This window comes from Asterias amurensis, chromosome 6 (assembly GCF_032118995.1).
Source record: "Asterias amurensis chromosome 6, ASM3211899v1".
Classification (NCBI taxonomy): Eukaryota; Metazoa; Echinodermata; class Asteroidea; order Forcipulatida; family Asteriidae; genus Asterias; species Asterias amurensis.
Genome location: NC_092653.1, coordinates 5,497,691 through 5,511,530, shown reverse-complemented (window position 1 = coordinate 5,511,530; position 13,840 = coordinate 5,497,691). Strand labels below are relative to the sequence as shown.

At 37.5% G+C, this 13,840-nt stretch overlaps 1 protein-coding gene across 1 annotated transcript; it reads right to left on the bottom strand.

The window, feature by feature from the left end:
* Positions 1–870: 870 nt before the first annotated feature.
* LOC139938844 (uncharacterized) lies at positions 871–12,500 on the bottom strand. Its single transcript, XM_071934488.1, has 11 exons — positions 11,688–12,500; positions 10,548–10,664; positions 10,069–10,217; positions 7,019–7,089; positions 5,712–5,805; positions 5,000–5,057; positions 4,014–4,086; positions 3,788–3,885; positions 3,392–3,456; positions 1,949–2,008; positions 871–1,250 (listed from the first exon to the last, which is right to left on the bottom strand). The coding sequence occupies exons 1-11, from the start codon at positions 12,114–12,116 to the stop codon at positions 1,148–1,150; spliced, it is 1,317 nt and encodes a 438-aa protein (XP_071790589.1). The 5' UTR covers positions 12,117–12,500; the 3' UTR covers positions 871–1,147.
* Positions 12,501–13,840: the final 1,340 nt, after the last annotated feature.

The window sequence follows — 13,840 nt, the reverse complement described above, 5'->3', positions numbered from 1 at the left end:
ATGAAACAAAACATCAATTCAGAAAACACAAATTTCATATCATAGAACTGTATGTACAATTATTTACATGTACTGCACACAGATCCTCGTCTTTTGATTGGCAGAACTAGTGTCACGACTCACATGTCATCCTTTATTTTGCCGCTGTGTATACTGTCCAAATGCTCCAACATTTAGCACACTCAGCATAAATGGATAATTATCGGGCACTTTTCAGACACTTCGCAGTGTCGTTTCCAAAATAGAATTTCATTCCCGACTGAGCTACAAAGTATAAGTTGTTTGTTTAAGCCAGGAGAAGCCATTGAAAACTACTGATGTTGGAAAACCTTCCATCTAGAATATCTGACTCATCTGAGGCGTTACTTTGTACCTCAGTATAGAGTATTATGAAGCCATTCAACATTAAAAAAAATCTAAATTTTGGGGTGGGTGGGGTGGTCAAACAAGTTTTGGGAAAAAAAAGAAGAAAACAAATCATTAACATTGAATCGTAAATCGTATCACTGCGGATCTACAAAATGTGAATGAATTGAGGGAAAACAATCTCTCTCTGCCCCCAGCTGACTCTCTGTCCTTTTGTCAATACTCCAGCGGTGGATTTCACAAAGACCTAAAGGCAGTGGACACTATTGGTAATTACTCAAAATAATTATTGGCATAAAACCTTTCTTGGTGATGAGAAATGGGGAAAGGTTGATGGTAAAAAACATTGTGAGAAACGGCTCCTTCTCAAGTGCCATAGTTTTCGAGAAAGAAGTATTTTTCCACGAATTTGATTTCAAGACCTCAGATTTAGAACTTGAGGTCTCGAAATCAACCATCTAAATGTACACAACTTCGTGTGACAAGGGTTATTTTTCTTTCATTATTATCTCGCAACTTCGATGACCAATTGAGCTCAAATTTTCACAGGTTTGTTATTTTATGCATATGTTGAGATACACCAACTGTGAAGGCTAGTCTTTGACAATTACCAATAGTGTCCACTGCCTTTAAGACTAGTCTTATCTCAAGTTCGGACGAGTTGCTTGAACTAACTTGAGACTAGCCTTGAGTTCTAATATCTCCTCGGACTAGTTCTAAGTTCGGACTAGCCCTAACTCTGTGAAATCAACCCCAGAGAGGATAACACTCCATGCTGAGCTCACTTCTTGCGCTTTCGTGAGCGTATTTTGATGTAAATCATCGGATCGATGTCCTCGCAGTGGGAAGCGTATCTTGCCAGGGTGAAAAGGTAGTCACTCAATCTGTGGGTGATGAAAAGATCAAGTTATGCGATCAAACTTTTAAAATGTAATCTTTTAATGGACAATTTTCTAATTTCATTTTATTTATCCAAGGGCTTAAAGGCAGTGGACACTATTGGTAATTACTCAAAATAAGTATTAGCATCAAACCTTTCTTGGTTACAAGTAATGGGGAGTGGTTGATAGTATAAAACATTGTGAGAAACGGCTCCCTCTGAAGTGACATAGTTTTTGAGAAAGAAGTATTTTTCCACGAATTTGATTTCGAGACCTCAGATTTAGAACTTGAGGTCTCGAAATCAAGCATCTGAAAGCACACCACTTCGTGTGACAAGGGTGTTTTCTTTTTTTATTATTTTCTCGCAACTCTGATGACCGATTGAGCTCAAATTTTCACAGGTTAGTTATTTTATGCATATGTTGAGATACACCAACTGTGAAGGTTCGTCTTTGAAAATTACCAATAGTGTCCACTGCCTTTAAAAGCAAACTTCATTACTGTATTAGCCTAGAACCCGATGAAGAGAAGACAATGAAGGAAGTTTCAGTTTGAGAAGTGGGAGTAAAAACCCATACCTAGTTGGAAACTACACTTCAGTGTAATTCCAGGCCTGTGGTAGCCCAATAAACAGAATAAACAAGTGAGCTGAGAATGAATGGGGTACAATAAAAATGTAAGAAAAAGTTATTTGTCTTACCTGTTCATAAATTTCTCGACAACTTCATCGACCTCTTCCTTTTGAACAAGTGGAATCAGTCTAATGAAGTGAAACAAAATATAGTTAATTGCTACAGTGATGTTGTTAATTTGTCAATTTAAACTCACATTTAATTCCACACTTCATGAAAATTTCCAAACAGAGCATAGCAAAAACATAAATTTTAAAGAAGTTACCAAAATGAAAAGCATTATTTACAAGGCCTAAAACTTAATACGTATGGAGTCATTATTAAAAACAATCCATGATGAAGTGCCAGATCTAGTAAACTACCAGCGCCAAATTTCAAAAAGCTGCTAAGCAGAAAATAATGCTCAGTGGAACCAGTTGCAACAATGTAAACATATGGTAGTTCGGCTGGTAGCTATTTTCTGCTTTTAAGCAAGATTTTTTTTCTGTGCTTAGCATATTTTTGTGCTTACGGGTTTTATGAAAAAGGGCCCAGACAATGTTCAGAGGGAACTACAGTTTACAAGGCACAGCAATGGCGGGGTTCGAACAAGGACCATTTTGTGAACTTGAGGCCAATATTGAAAATGATTTGGGGTACTGGTTGCTGTTAAAACCGAACTTGACCAATGCACAATGACATAATATAATATTAATTATAATAATAAGCATGATTTATACCGCACCCGACATCAAACCAGAACGCTTTATAAAATTAAAAAGAGTCAAAAGCATCTGTAATCAACCAACAATAAAGCTAACACTTTACAACGATAAAAATACAAGTTATATAAGACAAAAAAATAGGACATAAAAAACATATTTAAAAAGCACAGTGTAAAAAAAAAACATGATCTTCATTACTAAGGGAATCAACGTGTGGTGAAGAGGTTTTCAACTAGTGGTTTAATCCCAACGAGGCCTGGTTCTTGATAATTTTACCGAGACAAAGTCGAGGTAAATCATCAAGAACCAGGCCTCGGCGGGTTTAGACCACTAGTTGAAAAACGATTCAACACACTTTGATTCCCATTCATAAATACATTGTACTTTTTCAGTCAAAAACATCAACACTTTTTAATCAAAAAGTAAAATAAATGTAAAAATTATAATTGTTCAATTATTTCTTTCAACACATCAACCCTCCCGCTATGAAATGGTAAAGCCCTCCGCTGCCCTCAGGTAAACAACTCCTTATAAGGGAATGCTGTGGGCGTCGCGCAAATTGCACTGTTTCAGCTGTTGCTCTCGACCAATAGGAATGAAGAAACTGTCTTAAAAGAACAGGTGTCAACACTTTTTACCGGTCTTAAACAAAGGTTTATACAGACCTACGTGACGCACTCTCCACCAGTAGGAATAGCGAAACTGTCCGAGGTATTTATGAATGGCATTTAAATGACAGTTCAATCAAGTGAGCTTCCTCCTTCTGTAATAAACAACAAACACTTATATCGGAATAAGAAGTGTTACCTTCGTTCAGCCCGGCGACATACTGCTCGAGCAACATGAAGAGATGCTCCTGTCTTGCCACCAGACTAAAAGAAAAAAATAACCAATAAAACCTCATATAATTGATTTAAAATATAATTATACAATTCATCATGATTGGAAATCAAAGAAATGGCAGGATTTCAGATAAATAAATGTTCAGGTAGATTGGTCAGCCTTTACAGACAAGGACAATTAATGATTATGATCAACAGACACTTGTCATGGTGCAGCCATTTTGTTTCTTTTCCATTCACTAGTTCTTTTCAGAACCAACACTACCCCAAAGAGATTTACACACGGGGCTACTTAATATCTAGATAAACCAGCACACTGTTCCTTACTATCACTCTATAAAGAAAACTCAACAATTCTTACCGGCAGGATGAAGTTCTTTAGTGGAGGTAAAAGCCTCGTGTACTCATCGATCCACTTCTCCAGTTTTACCACGTTCACTTCGCTAAATTCCATCAACTCTGAACAAACAAAAATACACGAAGGAGTACATAAAGTAGATTGTAATGTACAACATTGGAACTGAAAGAATTTAAAGCGGCCAATTATTATTTTTTCTTCTTCTGTTAATGAACTATTTGCAACTTACCCAACTGATTTGCAGACGCCTGGCTCTTTGGTGTTGCAATACAAGACCCGACATCCTGAAGGAGACACTGGATCTATGGAAGTTAATCAAAGTACACAACAGATGAGTGAAAACATCTTAAAGGCTTCCAAATAACACACAGCACGCACAGTAACTGCCATGTTGCCACGTTCCAAAACACAGGTATGACACTTCACGGAGGCAACGAATGGGATTGCCTTCATCCCCCCTGGTTATTGTCTTGGTGCCCTTGAAATGCTCCAGTAGAAATTGACAGTTTCCTCATGGGGTACCCTTTACCGAGGAGAAAATACCTTGGTGCCCTTGCCCCTCCACAAAAACAAAGGTCATGGCCTCCGTAGCATGCTCTACTCTCTGAAATGCCAGAGGGTAGTGTGATGTATAAATGAGTGCTAAATAATCCTCTGCTTTCTCCTGAAACTCTCCAAGCATACTGACTACTGATTGAAGCGAACCATAGAGTTATATATAACAACTAGAGGGCGCACTGTCCTATATACGCGCCCCGGCATGCGCGCAGGCGGCCATTTTCTAAGCTGACAAAACAGCCATCTCACAGCGTGTGTTTGTGCAGCCATTTTGTAAGTTGAACAAACAGCATCGCGTGAGCGTTCAATAAAAAAAAAAACGCAAATGTGTATTTCATATTCAACCCGCGTACAGAATGGCGCGCTTGTCATCTTGCGGTCCCGTCGCGTTTGTGCAAGCAGCATCACCAGTGCGCCCTCTAGTTCTTATATATAACTCTATGATGCGAACACACTGCATCGGCTAAATGGATGACCACACCAAGAGAAAACAGTCTGATCCCTTGTGCGAATCATTACAGTAAATACCACAGGATATACAAGGAACATGACAAAAATGGCTGCAGTGCGACAAGGGACTTTCAATTGGCACTAAAGGAATACAATTCGTTATTGAGGTTTTTTGACACAGTCCTCCCTATCAATAACACTACATACCTCTTGAAGCTGCGAGTCAAATGTGTGCTCCGCCTCTTTGCCAAACTCCCTTGTAAGGCTGTAATTAAATAATAAAATATTCAACTAAATTATGATAACAGTATGGTTTAACATTTTGTAACCAAACGAAAGCAAACAAAAAGCCACTGGCGTGATACTTAGGCAATTTAAAGGCAAAGCATAACGTTTTGTTTTTTTAGGACCGTTCGATTGTGGTAATGTATACAATAAGACTAACAAGTGAACATTTCATTTAAAAAGGTGGTTGCATTTTGGGGATATTGCTTAAAATCCACAGCAAATATATCAACGCATTATGATAATCCTTTTACATAGGAATACAAAATCTGAGAAACATTACCGACACTTAAGCCCGGTTCACACTTCCTGCGAATGTGAAGCGAATTTGACGTGAATTTGATGTCACGACCCCCCTTTCGCAGCGATATTCGTGAGTAGAGCAGAGGGCAACTGCTGCGAATTATTCGTTGCGAATTTGTGACGTCAACATTTGCTTCGCATTCGCATGAAGTATGAACCGGGCTTAACCCTCTCAGATTCAAACTTTGGCCATCAAAATTGATGTGTTTACATAACCACACTACTTTAAAGTGTAAGGTTTCTCAAAATGCTTTTTTACAATTCCAAGCTGTTGTAACCAAACTATTATCCAAATTGCAAAAGCTTCTGTAGCAACAAAAAAACAACTTACCCAATAGCTGATGAGAGTTCATCTGTGGCACCCAGTGCTTCAAATACGTCATCATTCTTAGGTCTACGGTCGCCAGTAATTGTCGCAGAGGATCCTGTATGAAACAATTTATTTACAATAATTTAAATTTTGCAGGGTACGCAGCAGCAGCGGTACCCAGTACTGTAGGATGCCTTTTGGAATTCCATTGTTAAAAACTTGAATACAATGCTTTATAATAACAATAATGTTGAACATTTCTAGTGCCCCATGGCTGTCAATGATGACACGCCTGGCCGGAAAACAAGAACTCTGCAAAAGACAAAATGACACGAGACAACCAAAAGTGAACTGTGGTGTACAATTTTTAAGGCAGTGGACACTATTGGTAATTACTCAAAATAGCATAAAACCTTTCTTGGTGACAAGTAATGGGGAGAGGTTGATGGTATAAAACATGGTGAGAAACGGCTCCCTCTGAAGTAACATAGTTTTCAAGAAAGAAGTAATTTTCCACGAATTTGATTTCAAGACCTCAGATTTAGAATTTGAGGTCTCGAAATCAACCATCTACAGGCACACAACTTCACGTGACAAGGGTGTTTTTTCTTTCATTATTTTGCAACTTCGATGACCGATTAAGCTAAAATTTTCACATGTTTGTTATTTTATGCTTATGTGGAGATACACCAACTGTGAAGGCTAGTCTTTGACAATTACTAATAGTGTCCACTGCCTTTAAAGACACTAAGACACATTTGGCAATTTTCAAATACCAGTATTCTCACTAGGTGTATCTCCACTTATACATAAAATAACAAATTGGGCTCAATTAGTCATCCAAGTTGCAAGAGAATAACGTCAGAAAGAAACATTCTTGTTGTACAGTTGAGTGTGCTTTCAAATGGCAGAAAAAAAGGCTTCGGGCCTGAAGCCTTTTTCAAATTCAAATATTTTAGTTCGAAATTACCTAGTATCTCAAAATCTGTATTACTTCAGCGGGAGCCGTTTTTCAAAATGTTTTACACTACCAATAGCACTCTGTTGCTCCTTACCCAGTAAGTTGCTATGCTAATATATTTTGAGTAATTACCCAAAGTGTCCAGTGCCTTTAAGATCATTATTGTTACATTATTGTAAACAGGCCTCGAATTGGTTGTCCATATCAATAGAGTCCGATGAGAAAATTTGGCAAAATAAAATAGCCGAGGGACCCTTTCAGGATTATATTTTGTATTTTTATTATTCCATTATACTATGTTTGGAAAACAAATAAAATTGAGAAATGATTTTTTTAAATAATCTTTTATGATCACGAATCCTCTCACCTGCATCTCCTGTTTTGGTGTAAATCTTTGGCAGTCGGAGACTATTACTCGATGTTGGCTTCAAATGCTCCCTGGTAACAAAAATTGACATAAGCAACAACAAAATCAGTTTTTCCCGACATCCCAAACCACTCTCTAAATAATGAATCAGTTGGTTTTAGAAGCAAAGAGAAAGCCTTAAATCGACCATAGGGACCATCTCAACAGTCTAAATGATAGCAACATTCTAAATTGAGCAGAAAAAGAATTCCTGTGCTGTACAATTCCAAATATCAGCCAGTAGTTCCATAGTATTTGTATATGATTGTTCCTGAATTTTGGCTTAATGTGTGGACAAGCAAAAACATTTTTTTTTAAATAGCAAGAAACAATTGTTTCCCATCAAAAAATAAATTACTAATATAAATAATACAAAAAAAAAAACAGTTTAAAAAGTATTGAATAGTTGCAATAACGTAACCTTTGCAGCGATCGGGAGGAGGGTTTCATTATTGCTACTAAAAACTTAATAGAAACACAACTTTTTTAAATATATAGTAAGACAGGCCTGTATGCTTCGTTTTTGAAAGGGCAAGGGCACCAAGGCATTTTCTTTTTGGAAAAAGGCACCGTATGAGGAAATTGTAAATTTTTACTGGAGCATTTCAAGGGCACCAAGGCAATGGCAAGGGACACTGGAGGCAATCGCCTCCGTTGCCTCCGTGAAGTATCAGGCCTGGTAAGATATTAGATGCTGCAGTATCAATTCATGAATTATATATCTCCGAATTGCAGAAAACTCAATAATAAAAGGCCAAAAAAAAAAGGAAAAACCCTTTTTTTTGTTAAAGAAAATTTTAAAAATTAGTTATAATTCTTTTTAAAATAGTATTTAAGTAATATTATTATTAAAAAACGAAATAATTAAATTAATAAACAAACAAAAATAATTAATTTTCAAGAAAAAGTCTGTTCACCCCCAAACAGGGTCGAGTGTAAAAAAAAGTCGTTAAAATCAATGCCACGGTCGGTCGAGTTTGCCCTCATCACGAGAGCTCTCGCTCGGTTGCCGCGGGCAGTCTCCCGACGAAACTGCGGTGGTCGAGTTGACTCAGTAATAACTAATAGTAATTATATAACACCGCCAATCGGAAACACTTCGGGTGCGTAATTTACAACTTGCACTCATGTAATAAACCGGAATAATCACCCACAGAGCTGCCGACTATGTTGAGAAAGATTACCATAAAGAACTGGACCAAATCTCCTCGCATTCGTTGACAATAAAAGGCGAAGAATCCGCCGAGAAATTAATGCCATTTTGCACGCAAGGCAGCACGTGGCATGGTAACTGGACGTACACGCGCGCCTGTACGCTTTAAATCCATGTAAACACAAAGTGCCCGACTATTGTAGCAAACAACCTTGTCCTCAAATTTATCGCCCACACAGTGATTCGACGTGAAAACCCTGGCTTCAGACGAGGTTGAAATGACCCTGGCAAAATGAGATTCCTCATCCACAAAGTTGAAAAATTGAGTATAGGAACTATGTCTTTTTTTAAAGGCAAACTGGCAATGTGTACCATTTATTTTTTTTTGGGGGGGGGCCGTTCGATTGTTTTATTCCCATCTAATATAAGTTTTGTACAATGAAATTAACCTTTGAAAGTTTTATTTCAAAAGGTGATCAAATTATATTTTGAAACATCGCCAAAACTCCTGAGAAAATTATTTGTCCTGGCTAGGCAGGAAGAGTAATGATCCCTATAGGAATAAACAATCTGAAAAAGGGTTACCGTATTGAAAGTTTTGGTGATTAAAAGCGATATCTTTTTCCATCACTGTAATATTTTGAAATGAAGTGTTTCTCAAAGTCCAAAGCTGCTGTAATTTCCTACACCATTAATTTTTCAGAGTCATTACCCAACTTCGTTTTAAACACCACCACAAAACACACTTACACTATTACTACTCAACACTGACTTATTGTAATCTGACCAGTTAATATCCCATTCCTCATTTAAAAAACCTAAAAACCCAAAGCCTTTTTTTTAATTTTATGACTTATGACAAAAATTAATACAAACACGAAGACAACAAATATGTAATAGTAGTTACAAATCTCCTCAGCCTCCCTGAATTGTAGACAAGTTGCAGAAGCAATAAAGCATTACTTAATCACATTGATCATGAAAGAAGTTCATCAGGCTGGTAAAATATCAACTTAGCAAATGAGACTTCTATGAAACACACCCAATACTTACGTAAAATTTGTTTACATTTCAACTAGTTTCACTGGTCATTCTCAGAAATTTTACAAAAGTATTGGCTGTGTTTCACTCATGGAAAATTCATAATAATACAGGTATTTATAAAGTGCCTTCAGCACAGATCAAAGCGCTGAACAATAAATAAAACAAGAACAAAGCAAAGAAAGAAAGAAAAACAGAACAACAATGTATTAATGACGAGGCTGACTGGAAAAGTAGGTCTTGAGTTTGTTTTTTTTAAATGACGGTGGAAGATGATTCCCTGATGAGTTTGGGTAATTTGATCACATTTACTTAGACAATCTTACAAAAATAGTAACATTGAGCATTCCAGTCAGGCTTAGGAAAATTTAGATCTGTTTATTACAATCAAGAGAAAGTGAAATTAAAAACATCATTAAAAACAACTGATTGGGGTTGCCTGCATTCTTTATGTCAAAAGTGGCAAAGATTATGGTGCAATGTTTATCACTTTAATATTTTACATTTTCTTGTAAAAGTCTTTCCGCCAACTTGATTGCCCAAGCTTTGTTGTGTCTCTTTTTGAAAACAAATGATATCAACAGCAGATATTGTGCATAGAAATTAACATTATAGGATTTGAGGCATTACATGGTGAGGTATCAATATGGGTTTGCGGTAACACAATTACTGTGCATCAACATACCAGGTATCCTAGAGTTTGTTCTTAGAGAACTGTCTTTCTTTATTCTACTACCCCGGAGTAGATTTATCGGATGTTCGGGAGACTTCTCAGTTCTGCAAAGAACTGTCCCGTCTTTCAACAAAATTAACATACCTCTTCAATTTCATTCCGCTGGAGGAAAATTTGCTGGAAAATTTTCTGCGTTTACCATCTTTAGTAAACCCTGTTGAATGGCATACAGGACATGAACGGCCAAACTCTTGAACATAGCCCCTCGTTATTCTGAAATATTTAGTCTGCGCCTACATGGAGGTAATAAGAGTGTTATCATTAGATTATTTGTACAAGTAAAGTGCTTACAGACAGTGGATCGTGAACAAAATTAGGTCACTAAGTGGTCCTCTTTTTGGACTGCCATCCTCCATCAACCTTCTCCTAATATCAAATACTGACAAATAAAGGAAACGATTTAATAAATAATAATTGCTTAACAAAAAACAGTTGCCACCCGCCAAAACAACATTAGGTTTACATCGTTGTGGCTGGTACCCCACTAAATTTTTGCTTAGCAAAGCAACACTTTCTGCTTAACAGTTTTTAGAAATTACGCTCAGGATGATGAAGATACTTACATATTCTAAGACCCTCTTATATCCACAATGCTCAAACTGGTTTGAGTGAATTTCTTGGATGATGTCAAAGATGGCGGAACTTGGCAGAACGCGTAGGAAATCACCTCCCCCTCTGTCCTGTGATTGTTCGTCACAAAAAAATACAAAGTTAAAAAATTGTAAGTGGTGAATATCGTGATTTAAGCTTCAAGTTCAAGGATGTAATTTCCTGGAAGCCGATGCATTCCTGAAATTTCATCTTTGAGACGGCAAGGCCATGTAATTTTTTTCAAAGGGTCACTCACTTTTAAGCCAGGTCCTTACTTCATGCGAATTATGTAAGAAAGCAAAATTCCTTGTATCCCATGAAAAGCTGTGCGTTGATTTAGCAATGTTTGCATGCAGTTTAATTATTACCTATATAAAATTTTAAGCAATCTAAGGTAATCATACTACAAAACAAAACACCCTGACGTTTGTCATGTTTATTAGCAAGTGTTTATTAGCAAGTATTAAAAAATGTAATTAAAATGTAAGTATTATTTTTAATTAAGTAAGTAACAACAGAGTAGCACTAACAAATTCGAAATTCTTTCATAGTTTTGACAGTTTTAAATGCACTGGTCATTGGTTGGTAATTTTAAATCACTCAATCAAACTAATTGTTGGCATAAAAACATACTTGGTTGGTAACTTGAGTAATTGAAAGCTGTTGATCGAGTCTAAAACATTGTGAGAAACGGCTCCCTATCCCTCTGCTAAAAGAGGGTTTTTTAAAGAGTAATTTCAACCTTTTTTTTATTTTTAAAACTTCAGGCATGAAAGTTTTATTATTATATTGTGCATCTGGTTCTGAAATCACACCCTTATCCCTCTGCTAAAAGAGGGTTTTTTAAAGAGTAATTTCAACCTTTTTTTATTTTTAAAACTTCAGGCATGAAAGTTTTATTATTATTGTGCATCTGGTTCTGAAATCACACAAATTTGTAGATTTGTAATGGTGTTTTTTCTGTCATCATTCTCGTGCAACTTTGATTTAAATTTCCACAGATTTGTTATTGTGATGTGTTATGTTAGGATCACCAAATTTTTGAGAATAGTGCCAGGTCTTTTTTACCAAAACTTTAAAAAATAAAACTTATTTAAAAAAAAAAGCCTCACCAACATCTTCTTTTTGACCGGTCGTGGGATGACGACCACGTTACTGCCGTCACTGGCCCCGTCGTTTGGGTCTTCCATCAGCTGAAACTCTTTATTCGCGATCCAATATCGAAGATGGGGAGCAATCGCCGCATCTGGATTCTGAAGATAATTCAAGACGCTCTCGTACTTTTCGTCGGAGATGATTGACGATGGAGACTTGCCAAGATCCAGGCGTTTGATGTAGCCATTCATGTGAATTCGGTGTTCGTGTTCATTCGTTGGGAGAGTTTCGCCGTCGTTGGATGTTATCTCCACCGTCATTTCAACTACGGAACTGCCCTGGTCATGCTGTTCATCTTCCCCGTTCTCCTTCCTACCTTGTTGATCATGGAGGATTGCGGCTTGTACAATTTGTTCAATTTGATCTGCAGCAGACAACGATGCCATAGCGATTGGAAATTGCGAGTTTATCTCACGAAAAACTTTTTCGTCGGCGCAGTTTTCTAGAGAGATTGTGATTACATCCCGCGCAAAATACCCTGCGCTGCGCGAATTAAAGATGGCGCAGGTTCATGATGACGCGTCCATATCCGTAGATTTTATTCCCAGGATGCAAATGTGTGTATACTGTATCATCATACCGTTCCGGTTTAAGAAGCTCACGTGTTCCAAAGTTTCCAGCTGAGTGCCCTCCATAGAGCTATATAAAAGAATCATTATAGCTCCATCCACAAACCATCATCCTACTAGACCGTAGAATTGGCAATTGCATTTTCGTATATAGATTATCTATAACACCAGCAGTTTCGGTGTCATACCATGGTCATAGCATAGAGTCTCTGTCCTTACTCTATGGTCATAGCATGCCATGGAGGTAGAATTAGCACTACACACTGAAAAAAAAAACGGGCACACTATCCGCCCGGGCGGATTACTTGTTCATTCTGCTATGATTTTCTCTCCATTCTTCTCTTACCATGAAGGAATTTATTCCTCCATGTTCTTACTGAACTCTGCCTCTCGAGACAAAGTGAACTAACTTTTTTTCTCGCTTCATTGCACATTCTGTTGAGATCGATATCATTATGCACAAGCGTCCTAGGGGAAAAAAACGTCCTCTGCACACAAGGAATCAAAGTCTGCGGAGCGCCGTCAACGTTAGAAATTATCTCATTCGACTTTATTTCGGTGAGATGGAGGAGACGAGACGAAGCATCTCCTCTCCTGGGATGGGCCCCTGGGTGGGTGGGGGACGGGGGGTGGGGGATAGGGCAGTCACAGGGCAGAAACACAACACTATCGCGACGCGGACAGTGCGAAGCAAGGACAATTGGCAAATTTTGTAATACCATTACCAGCAAAAACAATATCAAACCTCCAGAATTAAGTTTAGTTTAATAAACTACTTTTAAAGGCAGAGAAGTCGGCATTAAACTTTGATCCGACTTCGTAAACCTCAAAACTGCTGAATTTGAAACAAAACATACACTGCTTTGGAATTGTGTTTTTAAAAATGTAATCACACATTATTTCTCAACTAATTTTCAAAGCTGGTTGGATTGTGTCTTTACTAAACAGGAATTTACCATAGCCCACCTTGTTGAGCTGTTAATGGCTCCGCTTTTAACATCGGTCTCATCACTGTCACCACTACATGGTGACAGTATGGTGGCAGTGATGACAGTGATGAGACCGATGTTAACAGCGGAGCCATTAACAGCTCAACAAGGTGGGCTAGAATTTACCTTGATCAAAAATAAGTGCAGTTATAGAATTGTTGACTATCATAATGTTTTGAGTCATTAAGGGAATACGTTTGGAAATCACTATAAAAAAAACTTTGTTTGAAAGCCTACAGCAGCATTTGATAGTATAAGCATTTTGTGAAACATTAACCATTCGAAATTGCGTTTTATGGCCCAAACTGTTGAAACTCCCGGCGCGGCGTGATTGTTCCGGACTCGGCGATATCTCAAAAGCGCGACCATTTTTTGAAATGAAACTTGCAGATGTTATTCGTTTTTGGTGTACTATAGGCATACATCTACATTTAATATACAAAACGATCGAACAGTTAACAAAACCCCCCAAAAAGTTTACTCATTATTTTGTTTAATTCATTTTGGAAAATATCATTGAAACACCCAAAAGGGAAGACGGTGGGCGAGATT